This window comes from Lacerta agilis, chromosome 8 (assembly GCF_009819535.1).
Source record: "Lacerta agilis isolate rLacAgi1 chromosome 8, rLacAgi1.pri, whole genome shotgun sequence".
Taxonomy (NCBI): Eukaryota; Metazoa; Chordata; class Lepidosauria; order Squamata; family Lacertidae; genus Lacerta; species Lacerta agilis.
The window spans coordinates 25,733,822-25,756,520 of record NC_046319.1 but is presented as its reverse complement, the minus strand read 5'-3'; the positions used below and the strand labels follow the sequence as shown (position 1 = coordinate 25,756,520).

At 40.6% G+C, this 22,699-nt stretch overlaps 1 protein-coding gene across 1 annotated transcript in view; it reads left to right on the top strand.

Moving 5' to 3' along the window:
- The first annotated feature begins 135 nt into the window (after positions 1 to 135).
- Positions 136 to 22,699, top strand: part of TDRD12 (tudor domain containing 12) — a 35,593-nt gene continuing 13,029 nt past the window's right edge. The window contains exons 1-21 of the mRNA XM_033157106.1: positions 136 to 256; positions 361 to 522; positions 1,020 to 1,156; positions 1,893 to 2,012; positions 2,328 to 2,383; positions 4,307 to 4,392; positions 5,005 to 5,200; positions 6,311 to 6,439; positions 7,185 to 7,198; positions 7,490 to 7,563; positions 8,159 to 8,230; positions 9,340 to 9,394; positions 9,882 to 9,986; positions 11,328 to 11,510; positions 12,659 to 12,815; positions 13,882 to 14,009; positions 14,359 to 14,550; positions 15,277 to 15,405; positions 18,301 to 18,418; positions 20,061 to 20,200; positions 20,688 to 20,908. Coding sequence (XP_033012997.1) covers positions 233 to 256; positions 361 to 522; positions 1,020 to 1,156; positions 1,893 to 2,012; positions 2,328 to 2,383; positions 4,307 to 4,392; positions 5,005 to 5,200; positions 6,311 to 6,439; positions 7,185 to 7,198; positions 7,490 to 7,563; positions 8,159 to 8,230; positions 9,340 to 9,394; positions 9,882 to 9,986; positions 11,328 to 11,510; positions 12,659 to 12,815; positions 13,882 to 14,009; positions 14,359 to 14,550; positions 15,277 to 15,405; positions 18,301 to 18,418; positions 20,061 to 20,200; positions 20,688 to 20,908 — 2,498 coding nt within the window. The 5' untranslated portion in view covers positions 136 to 232. The remainder of the gene's footprint in view (positions 257 to 360; positions 523 to 1,019; positions 1,157 to 1,892; positions 2,013 to 2,327; positions 2,384 to 4,306; positions 4,393 to 5,004; positions 5,201 to 6,310; positions 6,440 to 7,184; positions 7,199 to 7,489; positions 7,564 to 8,158; positions 8,231 to 9,339; positions 9,395 to 9,881; positions 9,987 to 11,327; positions 11,511 to 12,658; positions 12,816 to 13,881; positions 14,010 to 14,358; positions 14,551 to 15,276; positions 15,406 to 18,300; positions 18,419 to 20,060; positions 20,201 to 20,687; positions 20,909 to 22,699) is intronic.

Genomic DNA, 22,699 nt, shown 5'->3' with positions numbered 1-22,699 from the left:
GCTCAACTTCTAGGGGAGTTGGAGCTATATTAGTTATTGGGCCACTGCATTTTTAAAAGGAAGAAAAGCACCTGGACTGTGGCCTGGTTTTCTCAGATTGAAAGTTACTTTTAAAGGAATGTCATAATGTAAAAGCAGTTTAAATGCTTATTCCTTTGTTGTGTTTTTCAGAGGTATAGATAAAGCGTGTGAATCTCTTTGATGTGATTGAAAAAGTCATTGAAGAAAGAAAATGTTTGAAGTGTTTATATTGAAGGTATTGTGGCTTTTTGACAAGTTTTAGCATAGGGATGTTCATTTCTGAGCATAAACCTTGCAGTGTTTTCATAGGACTCTAACTATGGCTTACTTATTCATTAGATTGAAAATCCATGGTGCTTTTGGGGCTACATAAAAGGAGGTGGAAGTATTGTAAAAAACGAAATGGAGTATAAAGAACTTCAATCTGAAATGAATCTGTTCTATAATAAATTCCACAGAAATGTGGATGATATCAAGCCATCTGTATTGGAAGAGGGCCAGGTAATTTTATGTACTTTATTTGCTTTATTGAATTTGAAATTGAAGAGGGGGAAAGGGAGGCTAGTGTTGGGATATTAGGTCTACTTTCAATGCTAGTCCTACTCAGAGGAGACCCATTGAAGGTCAAGAACATGACTTACTTTGGTTCATTAATTTCAGTAGTTCTATTATGAGTGAACCTTGTTGGATACAACCTTTTGTGAAAGGACTGGATGACTAACAGCAATGTAGGACTCAGCTAAAATGATCTTCCAGCCTCTGCTTATAATATTATATAGTACATTTTATATTTGGGTTTAGTTACTTTTGGGAGTTTTTCTAGATAAATTGTCATATTTCTGCCACCTTTTGGGCACTGTATGAAATATAAAGCATGAAATATATAGCACATTACTAGTACATGTAGTTTTCCCTATTGGTTTGCCTTATATTGCATCAATTGTCAGCTAATCTCATGTAGTGTTTGTGTCAAATGAGAATGGATGTTTCTTTTTCAGGTTTGTGCTGTTTATTGTCAGGAAATGAAATCCTGGTGCAGAGCTGTTGTTAAAGCAATCATATCATGTACAGATTATTTCCTTGCTGAGTGTTTCCTTGTGGATTACGCCAGGAGTGTCCCTGTGAAAACAGACCGGTATGTTTTAATTATACTAAGGGCAAAGGTTACACATAATGAGAATTCTGCAACCTGGGACTAGCAAGCCCTCTGGAACCTGGAAGGTATGATCAGAAGCTTAGCGTCATGTTCTATCACACATGCCCACTGAGTTTGTGTGATCCTTCTGATAGACCAAAGTGTATGGAGTTGTAAACTCCTACATTCAAATTTAATCTTAACCTATAACTTGCTGGCTGGTCCGGGGCAAGTTTATCTTAATCTTTATTCACATTCAGTTCACACAGCCCACAACTTACACACATTTAACTTGTACGCATTCAGCTTTAAGCACATGACAAAATAAAAAGGGACGGAGTTCCAGGAAAAATGACTTTGGCAATCCTACTTCCCATTGAACCCAATGGGTTTTGACTATATGCGATTTTGGCTTTAGGTGCAATCCCTGGAAGGTAGCCCCCGGCTTACTGTAACAGCATAACAGCAGACAGACTACATTGTCGGCCTATCAAGGATGACAAGCAATACTGTGTTATTTACAATTTGTGCTTTGTTTATAATAGGAGTGGCCATTGTAGTGCCCTTGTGACGTTTTGGAATACAAGTTGCATTATTCCTGACCATTGACCATGCTGGCTCTGGCTGGTAGAAATTGTAGTTCTGAACATCCAGAGGGCACCACATTAGCTACCCCTGGCTTATAAAGTATTAATTTATGTTAAAGGGTTTGTCTTTCTGAAATTTCTGTTTTCAGGATTTGTGTTGCCTTGGAATCATTTATGAGATTACCCTACAGAGCAATGAAATTTAGACTGTATGGTACAAAACCGGTCACACTGCGTGTCGACTACTTTAACAACAGTGCCGCGATAGTGTAAGTACATTTTGCAAGGTATTATGTAAAAGCGTTTTACATTATTTTGGGTTTCCGTAGGACAAGTATTAGGATTTGTAATTTGGGTGATATTCTATGTAGCTACAAGGAGAGCCTGTGAAATTTTCCCATTTTATATTTACTAGGGCACCATATTTCTTGGTATAAATGTCACTGAGGCAGACTTCATATATTTCCAGTTTGTTTCATTCTCTGAGAAACATTTTGAAGTGAAAGAGTACTTCATAAATGTATAATATGTCTTTATATGCTTATAATAGTGCCACAGTAAAGTAGTTGTGTGCTTTTTTGTAGCCCTGCTAACCGCTGGGATATAGCAGCTATCCACTACTTCCAAAATCTCCTGAATGGTAAGAAAACATAAGGAATAGCATATTTATACAATTCCAAATGTATGGGTTAATCTGTTAAAATGTTGAGTTTTAAAAAAAAATTCCATGAAGAGGCTGGGTTTGGAGACTATAGCTGAGTTGCAGAACAGCTATCTGCAGGTGGTTCCATGTTCAGTTTCTAATATCTCCGGGCAAGGCAAAGGGAAATGCCTATCTGAAACCCTGGAGAGCCACCAGTATACCAGTCACTGGAGACGGAGTTGGATGAGCCAACAGATTGACTCAGTACAGTGTAAGGCAGTTTTCAATGTCTTCCTTCGATAACTGTGTCTGAAGTAAAGAATATTACCGTAGTGTGCTTAATGTTTGGTACAAATCAGAATAACAGAAAAGCGGCATTATAGGTAATTCATAGAATTGTAGAGTTGGAAGGGACCCAAGGGTCATCTCATTCAACCCCCTGCAATGCAGGAATCTCAGCTAAAGCATCCGTGACAGATGGCCATCCAACCTGTATAAAAAACTTAATAAAAATGATACCTACCTGCTGAAACTTAACAGTTCACAAATTAATTGTTGAACAGGTTCAAAGCCCACTGGCCAGGCAGAATTGTCATAACCCCCCTGTCATTATTCTGATGTCACAACAGGGAAATCCTTTAATGCTGAATGGTAATAAACTTTTGTGGAATTCAACCACATTGTAATTACACAAACATCATAGGATTTTAAATTGTTATCTTGCCTGCAAATGTCTAGCAACTTGACTTACATATTTACAGAAATAAAATGTATCTATTTCTAGCTTCACTGGAGTAAAACTGATCAAATATTTTGAGATTCATTTCTAACAGGTTAACTGTCTGTTAAAGGCTTCCCAAAATGTTTGCTTATTGCATTGTTGTTGTTGTTTAGTCATTTAGTTGTGTCCGACTCTTCGTGACCCCATGGACCAGAGCACGCCAGGCACTCCTGTCTTCCACTGCCTCCTGCAGTTTGGTCAGACTCATGTTGGTAGCTTCGAGAACACTGTCCAACCATCTCATCCTCTGTCGTCTCCTTCTCCTTGTGCCTTCTATCTTTCCCAACATCAGGGTCTTTTCCAGGGAGTCTTCTCTTCTCATGAGGTGGCCAAAGTATTGGAGCCTCAGCTTCAGGATCTGTCCTTCCAGTGAGCACTCAGGGCTGATTTCCTTCAGAATGGATAGGTTTGATCTTCTTGCAGTCCATGGGACTCTCAAGAGGTTGTTGATATTTCTTCCAGCAATCTTAATTCCGGCTTGGGATTCATCCAGTCCAGCCTTTCGCATGATGAATTCTGCATATAAGTTAAATAAGCAGGGAGACAATATAAAGCCTTGTCGCACTCCTTTCCCAATTTTGAACCAATCAGTTATTCCATATCCAGTTCTAACTATAGCTTCTTGTCCCACATAGATTTCTCAGGAGACAGATGAGGTGATCAGGCACTCCCATTTATTTAAGAACTTGCCATAGTTTGCTGTGGTCGACACAGTCAAATGCTTTTGCGTAGTCAATGAAGCAGAAGTAGATGCTTTTCTGGAACTCTCTAGCTTTCTCCATAATCCAACGCATGTTTGCAATTTGGTCTCTTGTTCCTCTGCCCCTTCGAAATCCAGCTTGCACTTCTGGGAGTTCTCGGTCCACATACTGCTTAAGCCTGCCTTGTAGAATTTTAAGCATAACCTTGCTAGCGTGTGAAATGAGCGCAATTGTGTGGTAGTTGGAGCTTATTGCATTACCTTACTCCAATCAAGGGGCTGCTTATACCTTTTGATTCTTTGGCAAGAATGTAGAAAATCAGTTGTTGTAGCCTTCCCTCTGATATTTCATCCATTTGGCTTAATCAAGAAAGACCTACTGTGGGGAAATGTAGAAATTAGAAGACCTAATTAATGCTCCATTTGTTTCTATTTCTAGCAACCACCATGGTGGAGGCCAAGTTATGTGCTGTTGAAGAAGACAGTTTTGATGTTGATCTCTATGTCACAATAAAGGAAGAAAAGGTAAGCCAGTCACCTTTACAATTCTGTTCATGTATACTATTTTAAAACAGACATCCAGTTTGCCAGGGTGAGTGGCAGCATCTGTCCCTCTCTACTAATGGGGAATAACATTCTGCCACTCAGCTTCTCTTCTTATATGCACCTCTTTTGTATTTGTTTTAAAAAGTAGAACCTTTAAAATGATAGCAGGGGTTGTATAGGGTGATGACTTGCTTTTTTGATAGAAGAGGCTCCTACAGAAGCCTCCAAGGGTCCAAAGTGCATGGAAGCAAGCATGCTAGGACACAGGCAAAAACCCTACAAACATTGGCAGGTAGTCTAGAGGCAGACCTGCAGTAGGTGGGTCAGTTCTTGATCCAGTCTTTGGGTGAAAAAGGCTGCTCCCTTCTGGCTTAATAGAATTGCAAGGTTTGCCCTCATGCCACAACTGATGGGGAGATTGTTCGTGCACTAGGTGATAGTATCACCTAGCTACCAGGTGATAGTAGCTGCCTTATAAAACTATTTCAGGTAACTCCCAAATTATGTTAGTAATGTTTATCTCTGCCATTAGTAAAAATGTGTCCCCTTTATGCTAAACCTTCACATGCATGAAATCTGTTTTCTTCATAGATATGTGTGAATGACGATCTTGTTGCCAAAAAGTTTGCTGTCTATGAGGCACTGAACAGTACAACAATTAGTGCTGTGGAAGACCAGAAAAGAGAAACGCCATTAAGCCTTGAGCCTCTTTCAGAGGAGATCAATCCTGCACTTGTTCTGTGGCCAATGTTGTTGCAAGCCAAGGAAACGAAGGCTTTTGAAACATGTGAGTATGACAGATCTGCTTCTCAAATGAACAGACAGGTTGGAGGATAGTGGCAAGGTTGCTCAGCTGTTCCTCTCCTTGCTGCTTTTCCTCTACAGCTCCTACCCCACTTGTCTGCACTGCATACATATTGGCATAGTACGGATCCATGGCGTGGGGCTTTGCTGTTCACCTGGCTTCTCAGTACTGGAACTGCTGTCATTTACCAGAGTAGGGGCAGCACGGCATGGCAGTCAGCGCAGGTGTTGCAGCAGAGCCAGTCAGATGCTGCTATGTGCCGCCAACCTCAGCTTGCCCCTGTCCCTCAGTAACTGGCAATGACCCTGAAGTTGTAAGCAGCACCATCCTGCTGTGCTCAACAGACTGTTACTGGCAAAAGAACCTAAAAGAGAGGAAACCTAATCATACTCCTCAACCAATGAAAGCTTCAGTGTGATTAATGTTCACTTAAGGCTACCAGGTGACTGCTCAAAGGCGGCTGAATTTTTGAAAAAGTGTTTGTTGAGATCTCTTTGGTAACCACACAAACAGTTACTCCATCCTTCTACCTTTTGAAACTGTGTATGGAAACAAATGAAATTTGAAAAGCGCAGAACTTACATAAATTCCCAAATCTGGAAGATCTTCCATCTTAATAATTTGGATTGCTAGTACTCCAGGGTTTGGCATACTGCCCTTCTTGAAAAAATATCTCATAAACAAAAATAGCTAAAGGAACTGCTCAAATGATTTGTTTTTATTTGTTAATGTATGTCATAGTTTTATTTCTTATATGTGTCACGAGTGTATGGAAATGTCTGGCACATCTAAGACTTCAGAGAACCGTTTTCCTCAATAATGATGGAATGTTACAGGTGGAGAATACTATTTTTTTGGAGCTGCACTGTATCTTTGTACATTTGTCCTTCCAGGCTGTGACACTTTATGGTTTATATTTTTGATTATTTGGTTTCTTTCGTTATGTTTGCACTTTTTAACAAAACCAATAAAATACTAAGTAAAAGAAACTTACATAGAGGAGAAAACTCAAGCTTGATGTGATAATGTCTCAAATTCACATTATTACACTTTAAGCGAATAATGGAACATACTACATTTTATTTCTTTTAGGTGCTTCTGCTTCTGATGACGTTAAAAAAACAACTTGCAATAATTTGCAGGAAACTGATTTAGCCAGTGAAGAAACAGAGTCTGTGAGTGGTTGTAGCATTTTTCACAAGGGACTGAAATCGAAGATTTGTAAAAACCTTAAGATAATCTAAGACCCAGTATTATGATTGGGCAGAGAAAAGTGGCTTGCCTGAAAAGGGCAGCAAACATGAGTTATTTATTATTTAATTAAAATTAAATATGTTGTTTACTATTCAAGTAATACTTGGGAAAAGTTGGAATTAGCTCACTGCAGTGCTTAGAACATTGCTTGAAGAGTGTGTGTACAGATTCACCTATATGCGTTACTGCTGTCAGCCCCTCTTAGTGCTTGTGACATGACTGTTGGTAAGTGGTTCACCTTTCAATGTGCCCCACCACTTCCCAAATGCTTCCAGATTTGTTTTCTCTCTTGGGGAGGTGTCTGATTGTAATTAGGCTGGGGGCAGTCGGGGGCAAAGAGTTAAGGCCCTCATTCTTCTCATGTCATTGTCCTGAACTGTGGACAAACCATACTTACAAGCCATGGTTTGTTGTTGATTTATAAACCTTGGCTTTACATTAATCATGACTTAGTGCTTTGTGTGATCCCAGCCCTAGTCTTGCTACTCTGTTCTTAGTCACTTCATTCATAACAGGCGACCAACAAATCAGAGGCTTAGAAAAGTGGGTGGAGCTGAAGGAATACATTTTAAGTATTCTTGGTCATATGACCTGTCTGTCTGGGGGGGGGCTTAACCCATGGTTGCCTTGAGTCCTTCAAACACTAATCCAAGGAGGAGCATTCACACCAAGTATTCAGTGCTTTCTTCTTTGACAAATTGTGTGTGTATAGATAGGATGGTGAAGGTTAGTTGCAAATCAACTTCACAACTGAGCCAGCTGAACTACATGGCTTTGAGATATTGCTACTGATGCTGCAATAGAGGGATGGAAGAGTAGCTTGATACAATTGCTTGTAGATGTGTTTTGTATTGTGGGTGAGAAAGGCTGCATTTTACTATGTTCCAAAGCAGTGCAATGTGCCTTAGTCTCCATTCTAGTCCTGTAGTGAAGTAGCTCCAGCCAGAAGCACGGAGGTGCCCTGTTTCCTAGGTCATAACTAACATAACTCTGGGATGTTTTTGTCTGCTTACTTAGGCTGTAATGGTGCCAGTTCCTCCTTTAAAACAAGGCATAACTGTTTCCTTGCAGCCGGATATACAAACAGACAGGTTTGTTTTCACCTCTAAATCTTCTACAGTATTCCTATTCCCTTACATAGGCAAGGGGCTGAACCTATATGTAAAATAAAAATAAACTTGCTGATTGGCAGTTTTAGAGCACAATTAATCTGTTTAAATGTAGTTAGTTTGACTCATTTGTTCACTTTCCTGCACGGGAAGATGGCATGTCTTCTACTGGCATATTTGTGCAGATAGGATAATTATCTTATTCAAGTTTATCATGTTTTTGTATACTAAAGTCATTATTAAATTATTTATTCAGTTGTCATAAGTAATATATTACTGGTTGATAATTAGTTCACTTCCAGTATATCTTGCTTTTTTGTGCTTTTCATCATTCCCACTGTGGCTGGGATCCACACAGTCCTGTGTGTGAGCAGGAGGCATTTCAAGTTACACGTGGGTTAGGGACATTGTCAGTTGGCACAAAGGCTGTCATGTAAGGACCACACGCCGCCACCCCCGGTGTGCGCTGCCCCCATCCCACACACACAAAATCCCCAATAACATATATTCCACATACAGCCAGTATTTTTACAGGCATGAGTAAAGTTTTATCAAATGCTTGTGTGTTTCATTTTAGCACCTTATGTAAGGAAACTACTAAAACACAAGAACTGGAGAAAGATCTTTATGAGAAAAATATTGGTGTGAAGTAAGTTTTCTTTTATCTTCCTTTTGAAGTTATACAAATACTACATAAATGGAAATGCTACCTGAGTTTTTAAAAGTGTTTTATTATAGAATGGCATAAGCTCTCATAGGCAGCAACCTCCTTCATCAGATGCTGAGTTGAAACATGAATATTTTGTTACATTAATAGATCAGGCAAGAAGAAGCAAAGTGCATCTCCTACAATGTCTGCAATGTTTATAACTTTCACTCTTGTATATGGCTTATTACTTAGAGCCGGATTTAACTGGGTTGTCTCCTAACTAAATTCTATCACTGAAAGACAAGGACTGAAGTTAGTTTTACTAATTAATTTCAGTGAGTCTGATCTGAGTACAACTTGGTTGAATACAATTCCTCATATTTTTGCTGGTGGTAGTAGTCAGTCAAAATTTGTGCTTACTAGCAGCCCTGACCCTCCCATAGAGCTGATGTAACTAAGCACTGAGGCAATCAGCAGATAGAGTGTCTGCTGTGGGGATCTTTTATATAAGGTGCAAACTGCAGTAAATGTTTTGGGTGAAACTGACTTGGCATCTGATGGATGTTTTAAATTGCTAAACAGATATTTGTTCAAGATACTTAGTTTATCAATTCAAAGCAAGCATTATTATTTGATACTAGCCTAGTGGTCTGTTCCTTATGCTAAACATAGATTGGCGCGGCCCAGATGCAAATCCTTGCTCAGCCATGAAGCTTCCTGACTGATTGGCCAAGGTCATCACCTCTCAGCCAGCCATGATGCCTTTGCTCTGTGTCCTCAGTTGGAGGCAGTAATGCTTCCAAATACCAGTTGCTGGAAATAACAGGAGAGGAGAGTGCTCTTGTGCTCACGTTTGGTTCCTTGATTTCACACAGGCATTTGGTTGGCGACTGTGAGAACAGGATACTGGACTAAATGGGCCATTGTCCTAATCCAGCATGCTATGTTCAGCTCACAGGGTTGCTATGAGAATAAAAATAATAATAACTATATATGCCATCCTGAGCTCTTTGGGAGAAGGGTTGAATAAAAGTGTAATAAATAAAGGATTTTAAGTTGTCATGTGGTGACAAACTTTTTTTAAAAAGGGGGAACTTTTATATTTTCAGGCTTCTACAATTTTTAAATCCTTTGAAAGCTGTTGATGGACAAGATGAGACCAAGGTATTTCAATTAACTATTGCTTTTGGCAGATCATAAACACTTTTGGATTGTTAGTGCCATTTGAATATATAAATGAGTTTTTAGAATTTTGGTTTGTTTAGTTTTTTGAATCGATACATGGTGTACCTACCACTTCAGAAATTGCTACACACACACACACACACCTATTTCACAAATTTCTGGAGGATCTCAAACTGTCAACTAATAATGTGCTTTCTGGATTGGAACAGGAGGACTATTTGAAAATAGGAAGCAATTTGGGGTTATCTTAGAATTTGATAGTTGAAAGTTGAATATATTTCAGAGTCCTAATTGTAGCACTGGTATTCATGAAATGTTAGTGATCCCATAAAAGACATAAATTGTTTTGTGCTTTTTCCTAAAGAAACAAAAATATGGAAACATTTGCAGTGAGGTAGAACATTTTAATGCAAATCATCATGTATCCTGTCTGTTGCAGACTTGTGATTGTTACCTTTAATTTTAGAAGCTGCAAATTAATACCAGTGCATTCCGTCCTGCTGTCCTTAATAAAAAAATGGAACCGTGTTCATCTCTTGAAACAGCGCCACTGTTTCCAACTCTGAAAAAGGTAATATTCACTATATGATATATAAAAGCAGGGGTTGTGTATTTGATTAAATTTCTCTAATACGGAAAGCTCAAAATTATTTTTTGAAGTTGAGCATGCTCTAAAAATAGCACTTGTTTCTATTGCCATCTTCAGCATAATAGAATCCCAGTAATTCACCACAAGGCTGAATGTCAATTTTGGAAGATGGCCCGGAAGACCAAGGCAGCAATCCTACACACTTAATTGCAAGAAAGTCCCATTGAACATGATGGGACTTGCTTTTGAGTAGGGATTGTCCTGTAGGATTGTCCTGTGAGTTTCAAATTGCTGCTTTACCATGAAGCTATGGGCAAGCACCTTGCACTAAGCAGCCTGACGGGATGACCATGAGGATGAAATGGTTCAAAGTGACACATTGTAATAATATGTCCTAATCCCTTAGGTATGGCAACTTACTATCTCTGAACAACAAACATGAAGCTTTGCAAAGCAGAACAAGCTAGCTGTTGATACTCTGCCCGCCCCGCTTTAATACATCTTATGCTGGTGGAAGTAATGCATTTTAAATATGATGCAGCCCATACCCAGAAATTGCATTGTTTATGGCTTTTTACCCATTTGTTAGCAGTAGATCTGATGAGCAACTCAAAAAGGTTTAATTGGTAATTAAGGCTACAACTGTGTGCTTGTTTGCACTCAGGTGCCACTTGTTTCAGTGGAATTTGTTTCAGTTACAGGTAGGTAGCCATGTTGGTCTGCCATAGTCAAAACAAAATAAATAATTTAAAAAATCCTTCCAGTAGCACCTTAGAGACCAACTAAGTTTGTTCTTGGCATGAGCTTTCGTGTGTATCTGAAGAAGTGTGCATGCACACGAAAGCTCATACCAAGAACAAACTTCGTTGGTCTCTAAGGTGCTACTGGAAGGATTTTTGTTTGTTTGTTTGTTTTGGAATTTGTTTGTTAGCTTGGCAGGGAATTGTTTTCCGAGACTATAAATAGTTATAACTGTGTCTGCTGAAAACTTGGTCCTGATCATAGCTGGTGCTGCTCCAACCCCTGCTATCCCTTAATGCTATATTGATTTCTCATATACAGAATATTCAATAACCCAGACTGTTTGAACCACATGCTGTACAGAAATATGTAGGCTGTCATCCAGTGAATCAGTATACACCTGTAGTGGGTCCCCTGTGCATACACGGAGATTCTGTAGGAAGCAACTCACATTGCTCCCTTGTTAACAGGAAAGCTGTGGCTGTGTGCGTAGTATAGCTTGATTTGATCATCTCCTTAAGACTGACTCTTCTGTTTTAAGCAAATACATAAATACAGTTGATGCATCCCCCCCCCCCGTAGGAACTTCTAAGGAATCACTTCTCAGGACCTAATCATGTACAGTCTTATTCGTGGCCACCAATAGCTCGCGGATGTGATTCAGTTATTATCTCTCCTGAAAAAGATCCACTTCTGTATCTTCTGCCAATTATTACGTTTTTGCAGTCAAGAAGTTGCTATGTATCACTGCCAGCTCGGAGTGGTGTAAGTAGAATATTCAGTTTATGCCCAAATGCCTTTTTTGTTGAAACCAAGTCTTGGAGCAGGGTAGGCTTGGATTAAGCAGTCAGAATGTGTGGTGCTTTCTGTGATTGCTTTTTGGATGTGGGCTCTGCATTTAAATGTGCATTACTTCTGAATGGGACTATGTGAGGCAACAATCATCTTAGTCTCCAACCAAATGGTTAAGTCCATTGTAACCACGTCTTAAGGAGCCGCTTAGAAATGCAGGAAATATAGGGAAGGTGGGAATGCTATGGCCTCTGATTCGAATGGCTAAGCCTAACCAGTTGCCTGCCTAGACAATTCTATCTAGGGACCCTGAGCAGTAGATGTTTGAATGGGCTCAGCTCATCCAAAACTAGCTGCAAGCAATAGAACATGAGATTAACTTTTTAAAAGTTGTGATAACATATTCTTCCTAAGGGATGCCATAGAGTAAAGAGAAGGATCAAATTTTATCTGTATAAATGCCTCTAGTTTTGGGGGCATGGGGTTGACAGGGAGGGGGAACTAGAACCAAACAGGTCTTCTTCAGGCACGCATATTTGGCATTAACTAAATATGTACAGGGGGGCAATGAGAATGAGCATACTAGCTTTTTCCTGCCACTATTCTCATTTCCCTCCATAAACTGGAGAATGACTGACTGAAGTAGGGAGCTTCCATGAGAGCAGTGGCAAAAGGTTTGTCTGGAGCTGGTGTGCTGATCCTTTATAGCAGGCTTTCTCAAACTCGGCCCTCCCGCTGTTTTTGGCCTACAACTCCCATGATCCCTAGCTAGCAGGACCAGTGGTCAAGGCATTATAGCACCCCCTTGCATGTTTCAATTAATAACCAATGTGCACACTTCATGAGGGTTATGTACAGCAAGCCATTTGGAGGGTTGAATAAGCATGCAGCAAAGAGCAAGCCTGAATGAAAGAGAGGAGTTTTGTAGAAACAAGGCTGCTCAGAATCTATACCACTGTGTGAATTCCCCACTCCCTTCATGGATTTTAAAAATCTTGGCAAGCTTGCATTACTTTGAGCAGTGGGTTATCTTTTTAAAGAGATTTTCTGACTGATAAGCCTCTGATTCATGGAAGTGGTTCTGCTCTTAGTATGAATTGATGTCTTGTGTGTGTACATAGCCAGTTGCATTAATCCTGTGCCCAGGACGGAAGAAAGCAGAACTGGTGTTTGAGTCTCTGGAAACTTACAGCCATTGTTCCAGGCCTATTCACCCAATATTGCTCTTACTGGGAATGAATAAGGAAGAAATACAGAGCACAAGAATTCCAAGAGGATGTAAGCATACATGATCATTAATGCTGAAAATATGATTGAATAAATTTATCTGCAGCATAAGGGAATAACAAAATATAAAATGCAAATATGGTATAAAATCATACAGTAACATTAACTTATTAAAGTGGTCTATCACAAGGGTGACTAAATCATTCTTTTACAGTTTCAGTGCCACAAAGCGAAAATAAAAATATTGCTTTAAATTAGCAATTCACATGAACTATAAAATCCATATTAACACAACCAATTAACTGCAGTTTACCAGGACATCTGTACTTGGCATCCGACTTGTGTAATGTAAAAAAAGAGGGGAGGGGAGAACTGAATTCATCATAGCTAATTGCATTTCACATTCTTAATTTGTACCTTGCTATGCAGTTTTTTGTTCCAGTTGATAAAGCAAGTTTGAGGGTTATTACTTTCCAAATGTCTGTAGCCCTAGAAACAGGAAGCTGCTTTTTAATACATAATTGGTCCACCCAGCTTAGTATTGTCTACACTAGGGGTCAGCAAGGTTTACCTCGCCTGGGCCAGTTCACTGCAGCAGAGATCCCTCCATGAGCCAGATTGCGCACTCGTGATTTCCGGTGTCTGCGTCTGCACAGGCGCCATTTCCGGTGCCGCGGAAGTTAGTTGCCACACTGTGCCTTTTTAGCACAGCGTGCAGGGAACAGCACCGAACAGGCGGCTCAGTTTGGGGGCGGCTCGTAGGCGGTTAAACCTTAGGTTACCTACCCCTGGTCTACACCTACTAGCAGTGGCTCTCCAGAGTTTGATGGGAATCTTCTCAACCCACTTGGAGATGCCAGCTCTTGAACCTGGAACTTTTTGATAGCAAAACACCCACTTCGTCACTAAGCTACAGCACTTGGTGAGTGCGAATCACTTCTAGGTAACATAACAGGAAAGCTTTCATAAACAAGAGAACAAGTTCTTTTCCCCCTTTGGGTTGTCTGTGGGTCATGAATTAGCTAGCGTGGGTGTGACTGGGTTACAGGCTAGTAGTTTTTGATGGTACTTTATGCTTTTTTTGAGATTTCAACCAAATGTGACAACTTCCTTATAGGTGAGGTCCTTATAACAACCCCATATACCCTTCTGAGGTTGCTTGAATATCACAGCTTACTGTTCCTCAGGCTCTGCCATCTTGTGTTTGATGAAATTGATGTGTTGTTTGCTGAAGCCAACATGGAAGTAAGTGTGGGTTTTTGCACATAAGCTAAATGTGCTAAGATAATGTGAACTCAAAGAATATTATAAAAAAGATAAAATCATAGTTGCTCCTAGCGCAGATTGTGCTCCCCCCCCCAAAAAAAATAGTCAGCTATACAGTACTGCTTATGTCAAATATGCATTGCTAAGAAGTTCTTCCTGGTGCAGAACCAGGGGTTTCCTGTGAACCAAAGACCTAGTTCCACCCAAAGCAGTTAGTTGATTAGTAAGTTAACTGTCTTCCCATCAGCAATTCTGCCTGTAGTTTACCCATAGTATTACTTTTAGCAGATGGAAAAGATAATCATGTATGTTAATTCCTGTTTTATAGATGTTTAGTATTCTAGAATATTACAAAACATCCTTGAACGTTGAAGAGAAAGAATCTGCACCTCAGCAGATAGTAGCTATTGGAAGGCACTGGAGCAAAAACATAGAACGCTTAACCAAAGAGTTCATGAATGATCCGTATGTTGTGATCACATCCATGGAAGAAGCTGCCATATATGGCAAAGTGCAACAGGTAATATATTAGGAGCTTTATAGCTCTCTTATATATTTGCTTTTGGATTGAAGATTAGGCTCTGCACAGTTTCACTAACTCTTGTAGGCATAAATTACAAGCACTGTGGCTTTTAAAATACTAAGTGGAATTTGGAGGTTGAGATTGGCTATGTACAGAACAAATTCAGTTGGTCAGACCTGTTGGTTAAGAAGCTGGAAACTTTAAGGGTTATAATAAGAGTAACTCTCAGTTCTGAGAATAGCATCAAGAATGGTTCCTATGAAACCCGCTAGTTTAGCTATGATGTGCAAAAATAGGAGGATAAGAACACTTATTATTTGTGTATGGTTTCTTGAGCAGGTTACTTGAAAATAAGATTGAGAGGTGCTCATAAATTTTTCACAGAACAATTTCATGAATATTCTATCCCAGAAACGCTGATTAAACAAAAGGATAAATCAAACTATTGTGGAACCCCATCTTCATGTTAAATAGGGTTAATTCAGCATCTCCATATAGAAGGTTGTATCCCGTGCTAGTCCTACTCAGAGTAGACCTATTGACACTTATGGGCATGACTGATCTTGGTCCATCAATTTCAGTGGGCCTACTTTAGGTAATGTTGGATACAAGCCATGGGTATTTTTATTCCCTAACATAAAGTGGAAGCAGAAGTGAAATACTTGGCTTTTATAAAGAGTGATTTAATTTAACCTGACACATTTGAACTACATGTTACTCTAGGTGGTGCAGCTTTGCCTTGAGTGTGACCGAATCTCTACTTTACTTCAAACATTGGACTTTACTCCTACTAATATTCAGAAAACATTGATTTTCACCAGTTCCGTAGAAGAAACAGATATAATTTACAAGGTATTTCCCCCCTAAACGATACAGTCCAGATTGTTTAGAAAGAAAGATTGTTTAGAAAGAAAGATTCTCCTCTTTTCTATCCCGGTTAATGGATAAATACATAGCTGAATAGGCAATAAGAGGGTGTTGCAAAAGGAAATGGTTTCATTTCTTATTTGATCCTTCATTGGGAAGCCAGCTTTTCTAAGCTTTGCATAAGGCATATGAAGTGTTGTCATATGGGAATCTCAAACCAGGAAAAGCTAGTCACTTCCAGAAAAGGACTGGTCCCCCCCCCTCAGTGGTGAGATATACTGTACTCCAGATCTGATATCAGTAGCCTTAAGTGGTCAATTGGAGATTTTAGGCACTTGAGCCATTCCCCTGCTGACTTTGAACTTGCGTTACTCAAAAATGCCAATGCATTGCAGCAGAATTGTGGGGTGAAAACCCAGATCCCAAATACAGTATTGCTTTCTCAGCCAGGATGCAAAATCCCAGGTACTCCAGATGACACTGTTTTGCTACATCAGCAGATAAGGGTGTTTTGCATGCAAGTCTAGCACCAGGACTGATCAACGTTAAGGCACTGGCGGAGGTCCCACCCACATCGCTGCCACTCGCTGGCCCTGGTCCTCCACAAACAGGAGCCCAGATCAAACATGAGGGGCAGGCAAGAGGCGTTGGCATCACCAGAACTGTCTGCCTATGGGGCTGCCTCACATGCTACACCCCTCTGTCCAGGCAGGCCCCAGGTACCTGGCCCTACAAAATCGAAAGCAGCAAACAAACAGCTGGGATTCAAAGGGCAAAGATTGATAACAGCACCCAGAGCACCTTCACTCTCATGAATACAGCAAACAACTCTTGCAAAAAAAACCAACAACCTTTGCTTTTGAAGCTGTTACATTATTTTGTTTGCTAGAAATAAATATTGAACTTGAGGGGGCAATTCAACTAGCTTGAAAATTTGGCAGAATGGTGTGCCTGTGTCAGAGAGACAGAGACAAGGAAAATAAAATAGGCAGAATATGGTTGCCAATGGCTTCTGAAACCACTGTTTGGAGTTTCAGTCCTCTCCACTTTGGCACTGTTGACAAATTATCCTGATGAAATGAAAGCTTTGGCTAATTTGGATGGATTTTTGTGCTGAAGGACACTGCGCCTCATTGAGTTATCTATATAAATAAAAATGTAAATGGTTGTTTGTTCAATACCTCAAATCTCAGAAAGTCCTTGACCAATTGATTTGAAATTTTGACACAACGTTGCGTTCCAATCCAGGAGTGTCTTTATGTAAAAATATTACATAAATGTCACACCTGTGAAGGTAAAAACTTGATTTTTGGCAAAAACAGCGGCATCTACTGGACACAAAAGCAGCACACAGTAATTTCATTGGTCGTGTGCATGGGGGGCGGAGCCAGCAGTTTTGATGGAAGAGCCGTTTATGAGGGAGGAAGACCATGGAGCCTCTGTGCTGGGAGAGGAGGCAGGCGGGAATTCAACGGGAGAAGCTGTGGGGAGGCAGGCGAAAATGGGGAAGACGGAGAGGAGGCAGGCGAAAACGGAAAGGTGGAGAGGAGGCAGGCGGCAGTTCAACGGGAGAAGCTGTGGGGAGGCAGCTGAAAGCGGAGGCAGGCGGGCGTTCAACAGGAGAAGCTGTGGGGAGGCAGGCAAACTAGGGGGGAGACAGGAGCCAGGCAGAAGTTCAACGGGAGAAGCTGTGGGGAGGCAGGCGAAAACGGGGTCTCCTTTCACTACGCCGGAGGAAAGAAGGAGAGGAGGCAGGCGGGAGTTCAACGGGAGAAGCTGTGGGGAGGCAGGCGATATCTCCACAGAATTACAAACGTGTGTTTTCTCTTTTCTATCTTCCTTTTCCAATGTGTAGCCGGGTACTGCTAGTTCAAAATAAACCCCATATCTCATCATTCTTTAATTTGAGATAAAAGCAACTAAGATTAAAAAATCTATAGTGATAGAAGTTTTCTTGCACTCAAGCTCTGCTTTGTCAGAGACATGAAATCTTAGTTTGCAGGAATAATAATTTAAAAATATTAGGTAGGAGTTTGACAATGAGATTCAAAAAATGCAGTTGCTGATAATGAGAGTTCACATGTCTGTTCAGTTGGTACCCTTTTTGCAGCAGCCATCAGGTAATAGTGGGGCTAAGAGGTAGGAGTTCAGGAGAGGAGAGGAGAGTAAAGGAAAGAAAGGGGAAGGAAAGGAAAGGAAAGGAATCCTGCTATGACTGATAAGGCCCTGCCTTGTTTGTGGAGTGTTCCCACAACAACCAAAGTCACTGTGTTGTTTCCCATGCTTCAGGGGATGAATGTTTTTTCAGGCTGCAAAGCAGTAAGGCAGGCACTGCTGGGTTGAAACAGCATAAATTGGCAACACAAGCAGTGCAGCACAGTTTACAGAGGCAGCATTTTCACTGCTCCTGATAGGTACAAGATCTTACCAAGGAATTGATATGCATTCCAAATGAATTTATCTGTGTCTCCTTATTTCACAAAAGGCCATGTATTTGTTTGATATATAAATGATTATAATTATCCAGGGGCACTTTAGCCTTCATTTAAGGGCTAAATGAATACTGACCCTTTAGACAGTGATGGCCAAACTTGGCCCTCCAGCTGTTTTGGGACTACAACTCCCACCACCCCTAGCTAACAGGACCAGTGGTCAGGGATGATGAGAATTGTAGTCCCAAAACAGCTGGAGGGCCAAGTTTGGCCATCACTGCTTTAGATCGTAGAAAATAAATGATGACTCATGACCAGACTTTTAATTCTGAATGCAGCAGTGTTCAATTCAGTTTGGGGTTTTTTTAAAAAAATCAGAGCATTGTTCAGTAATTATACATTTCGTTTGTAATCCACATTGTTTGAAACCATTCTCTTTTTTAATTAGGCAGTGGAGAGCACTTCAATATTTTGTTTGAAAATGCACCCAGACATTGGATTTCATTTTGATTATGTTTTAGAGCAATGGAACAAAAAATTTAGCTCTGGCACACATGTTGTACTAGGTAAATATATTGTTTTTTTCTCACATATACTTATTCTAAAATCTTTGTCAAAACTATAGTGACTCTCAATCTCTTTCAATTTAATTAGATGTATTATTATTAAACTGTTCAGATCATTATTGTCTCCCAAAATGATTCACATTAAAAAAAAATTAAGGGGGGGGGGTTTGCCATCAGGTTTATAAACTACTACAGTTCTGAGCACCCCACTTTAAGAAGCATATTGACAAATGAACATGTGCAGAGGAGGGCAGCCAAGATGACCGAGGGTCTGGAAACCAATTCTTATGAGGGAGTTGGGAAGGTTTAGCCTGGAGAAGGATATAATGGCCATCTTCAAATATCTGAAGGGTTGTCACATGGAAGATGGAGCAAGCTTTCTGCTGCTCCAGAAAGTAGGACCTAAACCAATAGATTCAAATGACGAGAAAGGAGTTTCTGACTATACATTAGGAAGAACTTTCTGTGTGTAAGAGCTGTTCGACAGTGGAATGGACTCCCTCGAAATGTGACTAGATGGCCCTTTGGGTGCCTTCCAACTCCATGATTCTATGACTTTTGAAAGTGGTTGCCTCTCCTGCCCTGGAGGTTTTTAAACACAGGTAAAATAACCACCCATCAGGTATTCTTTAGCTGTGATTCCTGTGTTTCAGGGGGTTGGATTCGCTCACCCGTGGGGTTCCTGCCAACCCTACAATTCCATGAGTCTATAAAAAAAGACAAGACACACTGGGAAAGGGAGTGAAAGGAGAGTAGGTAGAGGAGGGAATTCATTCTTCAAGGTTAGAACAAAGTGCTGAGCTACAAGCATTTATATCCAATTTGGACCAGGCTGGTTTCCCTTTGCCTGGTCGTCTTGCTTAAATCTCTGTTTATGTCTTTTGTTCCTTTGACTGATAGCTGAAGCCAGAGCATCCTTTTCCCTTGCTTCTGCAGCCCCAGGATAACAGGCAGTTGACATCCAGTATGTTTTGGCAGGAAGGGAGGAAGAATGCCAGGTACAGTGTACCTCAGGTTACAAACGCTTCGGGTTACAAACTCTGCTAACCCGGAAGTAGTTGCTCCAGGTTGCGAACTTTGCGCCAGGATGAGAACGGAAATCGCGGCGGCGGCAGGAGGTCCCATTAGCGAAAGCACGCCTCAGGTTAAGAATGGTTTTGGGTTAAGAACGGACCTCCGGAACGAATTAAGTTCATAACCTGAGGTACCACTGTATCTTGCAAAGGTTTGCTCAGTTTCAGACTTGAGGCGACATGGTATCAAGCAGATTATAGCAATTTATGTAACATAAAACATGGTTAAGGGTTAATCAGTTAACTAAAAAACAGGGAAATTATGATAGAAAAGTTCCTTATTTGTCTACATCATTTTATGCTATTCAAAGCACTTCTGATTGATGCTTTTTATACAGCTTGCCACATTGGTGCTTTTTATCATTACCAGTATTGTCATTTTAAATAGGCGAGTGATAGGAGAGTGATTTGCAGGAGCCCTCCTAGAACTTGAAAATCTGATGATGAGAAGTATGTGTTGGTTAGGAGTGAAGTAATAAATTAGTGTTGGTTTGGGACTAAATGTTGGTTTTGCCTTGCAGCCAGCTTCAGTGGCTTTAAATGATATGTTTTTTGGTTTTGCTTTCCAGTTTTAACCGATGACTGCATAACAACCTTAGGAATTACTGATGCAACTCGGGTTGTTCATTTCAGTTTTCCTGCATCTCCAAGAATTTTCGGTGCACGCTTATACAGCTTATCTGATAACTTCCAAAACTCAGTTGGAAAGGTTTGTACAAACCAAATGAACTGTTTATGACTGTGGAAATTTCAAACAGAAAATCTCTCCTGATTCCCTGCCCCTCCTCTATCTTAAGATACTGCTGTGATCTTCATTCCTCCAGCTCCACTACTCTTGCTCCTTCAGTTCCCCCCCCCTCAAAGTGGTTTTCCTGTTGTCCTAGTCCTCCTAACTCCTGACACTTTCTCCCAGAACACTCACCTGTTTTCCTTCAGGCCTGTTTCTTCTGTGACATTAGATTAAACCCCTTTATTCCTAACTAAAATTAAATTTTAAGTGTGGAAGTCTCATCTGCTGGGATTTTTATCATGTTGTCATTTGCTTCCCTCCCTCTGCTATCTGCCCCACTGTCAAAATTTTGATTGCAAGGTTATTGGAATAGGGACACCTCTTGTTGTTGTTGTTGTTAACACCCATTATAATACCTGATTATAAAAACTGAAGGCAAATGTTGCATTTTCTCCCCCTCGTGAAGATTTCGTCTCTGGAAAAAGAACAACCAAATGCAAAATCCATCTTGCTGTTGACAGAAAAGAGTGCATCCCATGCTGTTGGAGTAATGCATTATTTAAAACGCACAGAAGCCAATATTCCACCTGAATTATGCAACTTTACATCTGGAGTGTTGGAGGCCAAAGAAGACAGAAAGAAAGGAAGACCTCTCTGTCGCTACCTTAAAGCATACGGAGTTTGCAAGTAAGAAAATACATGTTAACTTAGCAACTAGTTACCTACCTTTAAAAAGACAAATGGAAATGAAATTATTTATTCAGTTCTTAAATGATATATGCTCACTTAAATCACTTGGCAAAAGCAGATTGTCAGCTGTATGGTGCAGGCATTCCTGTCAATGCTTTGCCAGGGCTATCCACCTGTTCCTCAACACCACACTTGGATAACGCAAGGGCAGAGTGGAGGTGGTGGTGGTGGGAGAAGAAATGGCTTGTTCTGCTCTAGAAGAAGAAAAATGCACAAGGAAAGAAGTGGCTTAGAAAAAGGGTTCTGCCTTAAAATCCTGTGGAGAGGAAAAGCTTCCTTGGTGTGAAATTTATGAGGTAGGGTTGTGGGAGAAGCTTGATGGACCATTGATCTCTTTGGAAAGATTGGCCCAAAATAAAGATTGAGTTCTGTGAAACAATGTTTGTTTGTTTGTTTGTTTGTTTGTTTGTTTGTTTTGGGAAAATTCTTTTTAAGGAAAGATTTTATTTGATTTTGGCAGACGTTTATTTAGGTATTTTTCTGTAGACAAAATTTATATAGTGCCCTGTGAAATTTTCCTTTTAAAATGACCTGCATATGATTTTTTTATAAAAAATAACTGGCATATGGTGGGACTGTTCAAAAATGTAGGATTTTTACTTGTTCTCTGAGACTGTTACATTTATACCAGCACCCAGAGTCTGCATCCTTCAGCAATAGCTGGAGAAGGCATAAAAAAGGTAAAGGGACCCCTGACCATTAGGTCCAGTTGCAGACGACTCTGGAGACCTTTTAAAGAGGAAAATGCATAACCTGTAGACCAGGCTTCCTCAACCTCGGCCCTCCAGATGTTTTGAGACTACAGTTCGCATCATCCCTAACCACTGGTCCTGCTAGCTAGGGATCATGGGAGTTGTAAGCCAAAAACATCTGGAGGGCCGAGGTTGAGGAAGCCTGCTGTAGACAGTAGTATTGTGCATTAACAAAGAGAATGCAATGCCCAGGGTGATTATTAAAGCACTTGGAAATGTGCATTCTGCATTTAGGCTGTGATTTTAACCTAAGTGCATGAGCTGTACCACCAAACTATAGTCCTTTTGATTTCTCTAGGGAATCATGTGGAATTTAAGTGAGCCACCTCCTGTATGGATGGCTGCTTTGGGGCTCACAGAAGTCTCTTTTTCCGAATTTATTTCTCATGGTGAACTGGCATGCCCTAGTGTACAGTTTGGGAATTACAGCTCTTGAGTTTTATGAGTCCTGCATTCTGCATTTTTCCCCTGCTTTCCATGGCAGTTATAGGGATGGTTGTCATTGGCTTCATTCTTGCAAGAAACCGTAAGCCAGGGTCAGAAATAAACCTTGGCTTTCCATGAGCAGCCAGGGTACTTGTGCACAGGTGCTCCTTCTCTGCCTTGCCTGCCTCTGGAAGAAACAAGCTTGGTTTAGTGTTGTCTATGAGCTAATGCTCAGAGTCTGTTTCTCACCAAGTCAGCCAAGGAGAGAAACATCCCATGAGTAGTGGGTCATGTGTACTGTTAAGCGAAACCTCATAGTCTGTCTCTTCCATATGCAGGCAGGTGGGCTGGAGTGGAGTAGAAGTTCTTTCAGCAGTGAGTACTGTCATACTGCCCAGGAAACTGTGGTTTATTTCTGGCTAGGGCTTACTGTTAAGTACAAAGCAGGCCAACATACTCCATTTACAGGTGTCACCCCACTTAAGCATGATTGATTCACCCATGACTGCATATATGCGTGGCACCTGGAAATAAATACAGTGGTGCTCCG